The sequence below is a fragment of the Montipora capricornis genome, chromosome 4, assembly GCF_036669925.1.
Source record: "Montipora capricornis isolate CH-2021 chromosome 4, ASM3666992v2, whole genome shotgun sequence".
NCBI classification, from domain to species: domain Eukaryota; kingdom Metazoa; phylum Cnidaria; class Anthozoa; order Scleractinia; family Acroporidae; genus Montipora; species Montipora capricornis.
In genome coordinates, this window is record NC_090886.1 from 543,998 (window position 1) to 554,847 (window position 10,850).

The 10,850-nt window shown below is 39.6% G+C and overlaps 1 protein-coding gene across 1 annotated transcript in view; it reads right to left on the bottom strand.

The window, feature by feature from the left end:
• LOC138045055 (THO complex subunit 5 homolog) overlaps positions 1-10,749 on the bottom strand; it is a 32,113-nt gene extending 21,364 nt beyond the window's left edge. The window contains 3 exon segments of the mRNA XM_068891410.1: positions 2,309-2,422; positions 10,368-10,501; positions 10,604-10,749. Of these exon segments, the coding sequence (XP_068747511.1) occupies positions 2,309-2,422; positions 10,368-10,501; positions 10,604-10,640 (285 nt within the window). The 5' untranslated portion in view covers positions 10,641-10,749.
• Between the last annotated feature and the right edge of the window lie 101 nt (positions 10,750-10,850).

A 10,850-nucleotide genomic window follows, 5' to 3' on the forward strand; every position in this document is an offset into this window, starting at 1 on the left:
TACATTTCTAGTGTAAACAAGATACGAGTCGCGCCATCTGTCTGTAATGTGAAGTCCCGGCTCCGTACCTGTCAAATAATTTACCTTTACGAAATAAACATCAAAAAACTAGTCTTGCTTGGTTGAGAAATTTTTTCACTTTGTTTAAATTCATTTGTAGTTATATTACCAAACCAACTACACCGAATGATGTGAACTTTGCTCGCGACGAACTTCGCAACTTCCCAACGAAATTCGATGTGAAATTCACAACTTCGTTTCGAAGTTCACAATTTGATTGACAATTACGTAATGAAATTGCAAGTTAGTAGCGAACCGAACTTTGGGAATTTCAAACGAACTTTGGAAACCGTTTGTCAAAAGTTTTGTGAAACGCACTGTAACAAAATGTGCCTTCTATTGTGATGTAATAGGTTACCATGGCAACATGAAAGCTCTCCAAAAGCACCCTATATTTCGTCTTTACTTGCTCGTATCTCAGAAATAAACTCAGTGATGTGTAGCACAATCACCGTACCCACTTGGGGGTGACTCAGAAACATTTCCTGATTTATTCAGTTTAACGTCTTCAATGAAGCTGTATTTTTGCTGAATGCTAAGGTTATCCTTGTTGATTAGCATACAGGGTGTAAAAAGGGTAAGCGACTTTCCTTTCTTGAGAAAACAAAGGAAAAGGATAGAAAAATAAGAAAATTTTGAGTGTAACGCGTAACACGATTTTCAAATTGCGAGTCTTCAAAACCATTTTTCATAAGAGAGAACAATTATGTGGATTAACGGACAATACCCAGTGATAACACGCAGTAAATACTACATATGAGCCAAATTAAAACAGTTCAAGTTTATTAAAACACATTAAAAAGATTCAAAATTCCGTAGTTTCCTTACTGTAACGCTGTGTTTTGGAATTCTGGCGCTCACTAGGTTATAGTTTGAAACAAGTCTTCAATTGATATCTGAGGCTTCAAAACCATCTCAACTAAATGCTCATACCTTGTGCTTTAACATACAGAAAAATTAGTTTGAGGGATCCACTACGAATGGAGAAATCATTCCTCAAAACAGTCGCTACGCTTTTTCTGTTCCGCAATTACGCAATAATATTTTTCGAGACCACTTCTTTCAATGTTGCTCCTGCTCCAACCAAGGCGTAAGTGGGTTCCAACCAAGCATTTTCTGAATGCTCACAAGTTCCACTAGCTATTTCCACAGTTTCGTCGTCGTAGCTTTCAGGGTCGCGAAAATATTATCCTTTGACTGAGTCGCTACGTTTTTTTTAACATGCCGGGCCATATTGAACCTAGTCTTGAGTGCCAGTGAACATCACAAATCTACTTCGCAATGAAGCCATGATTTCCATGTGCTTCACAAGGCTTGGTAACCTTTCCTCTATGGATATTATTGGGAAGTCCACAATGTCTTTTCAGGGGCAATTTTCAGGAAATTGAGAGACATCTGCTCTGACCTCAAATTGTAAAGTGGAGCAGAAAGCCAGCGTTTAGGGTGTCATTAGAACTAAATGAGGGGATGCTATCCTCCATGTAGTGAAAGCTTTCTGTTTTTACTTTTTATTTGCCTCAAAATTGACTATCTGTATGAAAGACCACGCCTGCAAGGGGTCATGGGTAAATCAAAAATTCAGTTTTAACGGACCAAACATTAATATTTTCCGAACAATTAGAAAGATATGTAAGTCTGGGTGTGAAATAAGCCAAAATAAGTGATTTTCACCCCAATAAACACAATTTCACAATTTTTAGGTATGTTACAGAAATGGGTACCGTGATCATGCTACTCATCAGTGACCCCCATTTTTTATTGCAGAATAGTAATTTAGCAATCTGAGATAGAACTATTGACAAAGTTTTAACAAATTCATGGCATTCAGAGCTACCTTGATTTTTGGTCCAAATTGAAAAAACTGCTGGAGGATTTCTCAGGTTTACTTTAATACTCCTGATGCTTGGCTCTCTACCTTTTTCTTCCAGTTCCATCAAAATTAATGTTGTAGATTCTGTATCATTTATGTTAATTGTGCAATAATTCTTTGCTTGTAACTGCTACAGTTATAATAAGAAACAATGTTGTTGGCATTCAGTGTTGATTTTCTCAGTGGAGACCACAAAACCTATTACAAATGATCCTTTTACTATTGTAAACTATACTTGTTTACAGCAAAGTAAATATTACGTTAGATAACTTAACAACATAACTAATGTCAACTCTTGTCATAAGATTTACTAGTAAAGTCGGTTCTTGTTGATGTTTAAGGTTGCCAAAGGGATGATATGATTAATTATTTCCCTACCTCCTGAGTTCTTTCTCTGGATTTCTTGCATCTCATGTGAGCAAGTCGGTTGAGTTTCTTTAATATCGTAAAAAGCAGCGTACACCTGATCCTAGACTCATTTGAGTCACCACCCTAGTATAAGAAAAACAAATAATTATCGACATGAAAAATCTCATTGTCATTCCAGCTTGTTTTCAGACTGATTAGAAACAGATCGTTCCATTTTTGCAATGGAAGCCTTCAGATTTTTTTCTTCAAAGAAGCTTACAAAATTTGGACCGCTCTGGCACTTTTTTCAAAGGTGCCGACAAAATCAACCCTTCAGATTTAATTTTTCAAATGGTGCCTATGGCACGCTGTTTGTTTCAAAATTAATTATACGCACCCATTGGCCAACTCTTCAGTCAGTCACATACTGCCTTCACCTAAGGGACCTTTATAGTTGGGTAATTAGCATGACTTGATCTGTTGCGAGTCACTTATTCGATATTGTTATCGATCACTTTTCAATCGGTTAATTCTTTAATTGGTCGGTCTCAAAATCGATGACTTTTGGTTCTCTTATTCGATCTGCTGTCTTTCTGACATTCGATCAGTTCAGTACTGATTTATTGATCAGTTGTGTCCCTGATATTCGATCAGTTGTGTCCCTAATATTCGATGAGTTGTACTAATTTATCGATCAGTTATACTGATTTGTCAATGAGTTGTGTCTCACATTCGATCAGTTGTACTGATTTATCGATCAGTTGTCTCTCACATTTGAACAGTTGTGTCCCTAATATTCAATCAGTTGTGAACTAAAGTGATGACAGGCCAAACACAACTCATAAGCTTGGTATGACCAGTGTTCCATTAAACATAATTATCTTCCTTCATGCCACCCAGCAGGGGTCAGAAAAGGACTCATTAAAGGTGAAGCCCTGAAATTTCTAAGAACTAACTCCTCAGAAAAATGATTCGATGAGAATATAACTAATTTCAAAACATGCCTTTGGGCCAGAGGCTACCCCCACAATCTCATTGATAACTGAACGGAAGTCGGCTTTACAACAAACCGAGAAAGTGCAAAAGAAGATTCTGCCTTTTGTATCAACATACCACTTGGCATTGCCTAACCTCAAAAACATCTTGATGAGCAAATGGCATTTAATTCAAAACCAACCATTGCTCAGAGGAATAATTATTCAAAGAACCTCCCCTTATCTCATATAAAAAAAGGAAAATCTTTAAAAGATATACTTGTGAAAGCAAAACTATGACGAGAGGTCACTACACTGTATAACCAGAGGTCACTGGTCATGCCACGAGGCCAGTCATCACTTTATTTCCCTCAACATGCGATAAGAAGAACAAGCGGTAAGGTTTCTCCAATTTAAGGTAATTCCCTTGAAATGGTTCTACTATCAAACTTTTTTGGAAACTTGGCATAAATAACATTCATGATATGAACATTAAAAAAATGCAATAAAAAAATGGGGTCACCGTGCTTGTTTACGCGTCAGCAGGCTCTTAAAATGGGGTATTTTTACTGTTTTCGCATTAAAAATTTGAATCACCTTCATACAGAATTAAGTCTTGGTTACTTCAAAGACACAAAATTTTATTTTGAAAATAAAGCTTCTTTTATTTACATGAGCAGTAATGCTTCATTAATTTTACGCCGACTTTGATTCCCTGGTTGTGGGAATAGTGCACTTTTTGGGACAGTTCTGTGGTTAGCTTGAAGTCCTCGCCTTGGGTAAAATACACCCAGTACGGAACTGTTTTCCAAAAAAAATTCATGTTCTACTATCAAACTTTTTTTCTTCTTCAAATATGTTCTTTATTAGACTGTTCTTAGCAAATACCTGAAAAAAAAAATCGGGGGTCACCGTGCTCGTTTGAGAGAAAAGGAGCATATTAGGGACAGAGCTGATTGAATTTAAGAGACGTAACTGATCGATAAATCAGTACAACTGATCGAATATTAAGCACACAACTAATCAATAAAACAATTCAACTGATCGAATATCAGTGTGTCGTTCGAGACTAACCGTGGGCAAAAAGATGTCGGCCGCGGAAAAAGCAAAAATCATCCGAAGATCTGCTAAAGGAAAATTCACAAGAAAAAGGAATGAGCTTCTCAAATCTATCGCTGACAAGAGAAACAGAGAGATTATCGAAAGCAATTATTCTCAGCTGGTAGAAGCATGGGGACTCTTAGAAAGCAAACACGATTTATACGCCATGTATTTGACTGACGAAGAAGTAGAAACTGCCGATAACTGGATAACGGAAGTCCAAGAATCATTCACAGAAGCTATGACTATGAAGATGAGTTACATAAACGACATAGTAGCAATAGAATCTAGAGCGCGCGCAGAAGCAGAGCATGAAGAAGTGAGAAACAAAGAGCGCGAGCAAATACAGAGAATAATTGATCAAACAGCTATAAGAAGAAGCACGGCACAAGTTGTTTTTGAAACATCGTGCCAAAGTGTTATCAACATCCTAGAATCAGATAAGGGTACGATCTCTACCATCCAAAAATTTCAGCTCCAACTTGAAGAAGCATTTAAGGAATGCAAACAAACTAATAAGGAGCTACTTAATTTGCTGACGAAAGAATCAGCAGAATCTGAAATCAGATGGATTCACGATATTCAAAGAAAGTACAACGGGATAATTGAAAAACTAGATGTGCAAATTGTTAAAGATGAACAACTAAAGGAATCAAAGCAAGCGATAAAGGAAAAAACGACCAACCTTAGCTTGGAGAAAATAAAATTGCCCAAATTTGATGGTGAAATACGAGAATATCCACAGTTTAAAAGAGATTTCCAAAGGCATGTTGAGCCCACCTTAGACAAAGGCGATGTTTCGTACGTCTTACGATCCTGTCTCGGTAAAGAACCTTACGAAACAGTAAAGAGTGTAGACGATGACATTAACGAAATGTGGAAACGCCTCGATGATAAGTACGGAGACCCCGCCAAGGTTGCAGATGTGATCATTGACAGTATTCGACGAACCAAAATCATCAGAGAAGGAGAAGATAAACGACTCGTCGAATTTGTAAACATGTTGGAGGACGGATACAGAGACCTAAGAAGACTTGGACTTGAGGTAGAGATTACAACGACCAGTTCTGTAAGCATTATAGAAAGAAAATTACCGATGGATATAAGGAGAGAGTGGGCTCAATCAGTCAGCTCAGATGCAAGTATGGTTGACAAGATGAACAAGTTTCCTAGCCTTTTACGATTTTTACTAAATCAAAAGAGAGCCATAGAATATGATTGTGCCGCACTTCGGGCTTACAACTCCAACACGGCAATGTCTAAAGCAGTCGCGCACCACGCAACCGCGAGAGAATACACTGACGAAAGACAATCGAATTATTCTAAATGCTTGTTCCACAACAACACTGAGCACTGGACAAGTGAATGTAAATTATATCTGTTCGAATCAGTAGATGGAAGAAAAAGAATGTTAAAGGAAAAGGGTGCGTGTTGGTCATGCTTGAAAAGAGGACATCGCATACATGATTGTAAAAGAAAAGGAAATTGTGGCATAAACGACTGCGCGGGAAAACATCATAGAACCATCCACGAGGAAAGAAAAGAAGTCACAGCGTCAGCAAATATCTGCAGCAACTCACAAATCGATACATGTCTCCTGCAACTTCAAAAAATAAAAACAAAGAGAGTATACGTAAACGTCATGTGGGACAACGCGGCTTCCATATCACTCATCACAAACAAAAGGGCACGGGAAGAGAAACTAAAGGGAATATGGGTAGAGCTGTCTGGGTGCGAAAAGCGAGAAGATTGCATCAGAAAAGTACCGGCTATGTCTCATTGACAAAAAAGGCCAAATTGTCGAGTTTGACGTTTATGGCATCGACAAGATCACCTCAGACATTCAAAGCATAAATATTGACGATATAGTGCAATTGTTCAAAAACGTTTCAAAGGAAGAAATTGTGCGCCCTACCGGAGCAATCAATGTCCTAATAGGCTATGAATACGCTGGATTTCAACCTGAGAGAGAGCAAAACTCAGAACACTTGCTGCTTCTGAAGAATCGCTTCGGTCGATGCATAGGAGGAACACACCCATTAATCAAGGAAACCAGTGTGAAACCTAATCTCAGTGATGTAAAAGTCCTTCATGTTATGAAAGCGAATGTAGAGGATTTCTACAACATCGAAAATCTTGGAATCGAGTGTAAACCCCGCTGTGGAGGATGTAAATGCGGGAGATGTCCCATTGGGAGTAAAGAGTACAGCATTAAAGAGGAAAGAGAACTTGAGCTGATCGACAAAAATCTCGAATATGACTATCAGGATGGTCGATGGATTGCAGAATATCCTTGGATCAAAAACCCTTCTGCCCTCCCAGATAATAGGTGAGTAGCCGTGGCAACGCTGATCTCTACAGAGAAAAGGCTCCTCAAGAACCCTCAGCACGCCAAAATTTACGATATGCAAATAAAAGATATGGTTGCAAGGGATGTTGCCCGTAAACTCAGTAAAGAAGAACTAAACAGTTACAAAGGCCCCATACATTATATCTCGCATCATGAAGTTCTCAAACCAGATTCGAAGTCTACACCGGTTAGAATAGTGTTCAATAGTAGCGCTAAGTACATGGGCCATGTACTTAATGAATATTGGGCAAAAGGTCCAGATCTACTCAACAATCTAGTGGGAGTATTAATACGGTTTAGGGAGAACCAAGTAGCATTGATGGGTGATATCAGGAAGATGTACCATACCGTAAAGACGAAGCCAATAGATCAGCACACCCACCGATTCTTATGGCGAGATATGGACACGACGAGAGAACCAGATACATATATCATACAAAGAGTATCATTTGGTGATAAGCCGTCAGGCACCATCGCGACAGTAGCCTTAAGAAAAACCGCTGAGATGGGAAGAGAAAGGTACCCACAAGCAGCACAAATTATCCAAGATAATACTTACATGGATGACATCATTGACAGCACTGAGGACCTACCAACAGCGCAAACAATTGCCAGCGATATTGAGAATTTGATTAAGAAGGGTGGATTCCAAGTCAAGGGCTGGATATTTTCAGATGATCCTATAAATCAAGACAAAACGGCTATACCTAGCGAGCCAAATACATCGACAGAGAAAGTCCTCGGAATAATCTGGAATCCAGTCAAGGATTACTTATGCTTTGAAGTTAAACTAAACTTTTCACGTAAGAAACACAAGTTGCGCATCGAAACAGATTCAAAGACTAATCCGCTCCCCTACGAAATTCCAGAACAGCTAACGAAACGCATTATTCTTTCGCAAGTTAATAGCATCTACGATCCGCTCGGATTATCAGGACCTTTCACAGTGAGAGCGAAAATAATGATGCGTCAGATATGGGCAAGCGACATCAAGATGAACTGGGACGATCCTATTCCGGAGGAGAATAAGCGAGATTGGATAATGTTCTTCAAAGAACTACATGAGATGGACAATGTCAAATTTAAAAGATGCATGAAGCCACGTGATACAGTCGGAGATCCAATATTGATTATCTTTAGCGATGGATCCAGCCAAGCCTTCGGCGCATGTGCTTACGTAAGATGGGAACTAAAGGGTCCAGCCTGTTTAAAAGTAGCCTGATTCTGTCCAAAAACCGCCTTGCCCCGATTAAGAAGATGTCTATTGACCGCATAGAACTATGCGGAGCAATAATCAACAAACGACTAAAAGTGCTCGTACAACAGCAGTGCAGATATAATTTCCAGAAATTCTACCATATCGTTGATTCCCAAATAGTGCATGCTATGATTCAAAAGGATTCCTATGGTTTCAACACATTTGCCGCGACGCGCATAGGGGAAATTCAAGAAGGCACTGATCCTAAAGATTGGTACTGGGTCGAAAGCGAGTATAACATTGCCGATTGGTTAACGAGAGGCAAGAAACCGAGCGAGCCTGGTTTTGGTAGTAGTTGGCAGGATGGACCCACATTCCTTAACCAACCCGAGAGTGAATGGCCAATAAGTCGTAATTACGCTGAACAACAATTACCGGACATGGTGAAAACCGTAAGAATTGCGACTGCAGTTATAAAGGACGATCTAGTAACCAGAATTAACATAAACAATTATTCCAACTATAAGAGATTGCTACGAGTGACAGCGCGAGTTTTGTCGATGTATCACACAGATTCGAAACCTACATTCTTTAATGTCAAAAGGGAACCCACTGCAGAAGATCTCATGAAGGCTGAAGATCTGTGGATCAAAGAAGCTCAGAGGAACATGCACGAAGAACTCAAGGCAGGAAAATACAAACGTCCATGTCCTCGCCTACGTAAAGATGGAATATATGTCGTGGGAGGTCGTGCCACCCGTTGGATGGAAATGAGTTACAACAAGAGCGAAGTTATATTATTACCCTATGACCATCGCTTCTCACGTCTCTACGCAGAATATGTCCATAACAGGGGACATTACGGAGTATTAACAACTGCCAGTAAAATTCGCTCCAAATTCTGGATTACAAAGCTACTTAAGATGACGAAATCAATCAAATACAACTGTATCATATGCAGAAAGCTTGATAAAAAACTAAGTGAGCAAGTAATGGGAGAACTTTCAGAGGAGAGACTCAAGCCCTCTCCAGCCTGGCATTGCACAGCTATTGACTTGTTTGGTCCCTTCAAGATTAAAGATGAAGTAAGAAAACGAACGACAGGAAAAGCGTACGGAGTTATCTTCAACTGCTTAGGAACACGAGCCGTGTATCTAGATCTTACAGCGGATTACAGCACTGAAAAGTTTTTAATGGTGTTGAGAAGATTTGTTTCATTAAGAGGTTATCCATTCAAACTTTACTCCGATAACGGATCTCAGCTAGTTGCAGCTAATAAAGAACTGAAAAGTGTTACCAAAGGATGGGACTGGGAAGAATTAAAAGCATTCGGAAACATAGAAGGTTTCCAGTGGGAATTCACAACAGCTGATGCTCCCTGGCAAAACGGAGTTTCTGAGGCTCTTGTAAAATCAGTCAAAAGAGCTATTGCCGCAGCCATCCATGAAAGCATTCTGACCTTTTCAGAGCTACAGACAGTTTTATTTGAGATCGCAAATTTGATTAATGAGAGACCCATTGGCAGACATCCAACATCACCCGATGATGGAACATATTTATGTCCCAACGACCTTTTACTAGGAAGATCAACTGCCAAATCAAACCAAATCAGGGGACAGTGGAAACTCGGTAGAGTGTCAAAAATTTACCCAGGGAAAGACGGAAAGGTTCGTAAAGTAGAGGTACAGTACAAGAATCCCAGGCCAGGTGAACCTGTGACTAAATACGATGGGAGAGGTTATGTCACTGTTGAACGAGCTGTCCACCGTCTTATAGTATTACTGCCAGAAGAGGACAATAGAGACAAATCAAACTAATCGATTGTTGACTCTGATCATTAACTCAAAATCTGTAAAAAAAAATTTTTTTTTTTTCTTCGAGCGGGGGAGTGTGTCGTTCGAGACTAACGCTAATGACTTAATCACTGTAATATGAAGATTCTAAACTTATAATGGCTTACGTCACAGTAGCTCGTTAGATTGTGAACATTTTCGTTGTAAGCGGAAGCAGATCGAGAAGCCACCGGGTAACTATACATTTGATATTTAAGACCTTGTTTCTGCTTTGTAATTATTACTTATGAGCACATACATATTTCTTAGATTTCGAACGCACTCCTCGTCACGTATGCTACTGAATAAAATGGAACTGTGATAAGCCTGTGTTTGAAACCGATGGTGTTAAAGGACCGTGAACAACGAAACAATCAGGAACACAACTTACCAAATGTAAGAGGCAACTAATCGATAAATCAGTATAACTGATTGAATATCAAATAAGTGCGTCGCAACTGATCAAGTAATGCTAATTACCCAACTATAAAAGTCACTTAGGTGAAGGGAATATGTGACTAACTGATGAGTGGGCCAATCGGTAGGTATAATTAATTTACAAAATTTCAGCCATCCTTTGAGGGGGTGGTGGTGCGGATAAAAAATGGAACGACCCAACAAGTTAGAAACACACCGAAAGCTTTTGTCCCTGGATCTCTGCGACCAACTTTCTGATTTCTTCTGTTCCCCTTTCAAAAGATCCTACGTCACTCTCAGCGCTTCTCTTATCCACTTCCATTTCCTCCAGGTTGGCAGGCAGCTGAACATCTGGAGATTTAGAGGGACCATCTTTAACGGAAGGAGAATTATTGGACTTGGAAGAAGTTGGAGGAGATTTCACCGGTTTCTTTGCCTCCTGGGATGGACTACCTGCATCAGAGGATGTGCGAGTCCTTCTCCGCTTCATTTTTGGCAGAGACGATCGTAAAGCTACCTAGTAAAGTTCGGAGTTAAGCCCTACTTAAACTTGTTGGTACACGTGTGTGTCCGCCATCTTAAAATGCCACTGCGCATCTTTGTTGTAAAGAGCACCGCGTCGACACGGCGTCGTTAACTCTCTTCAGCAGCATTTAGCCATATTTGGTCATCTCAGGGGTGTAGCGCATTATTATGGGAT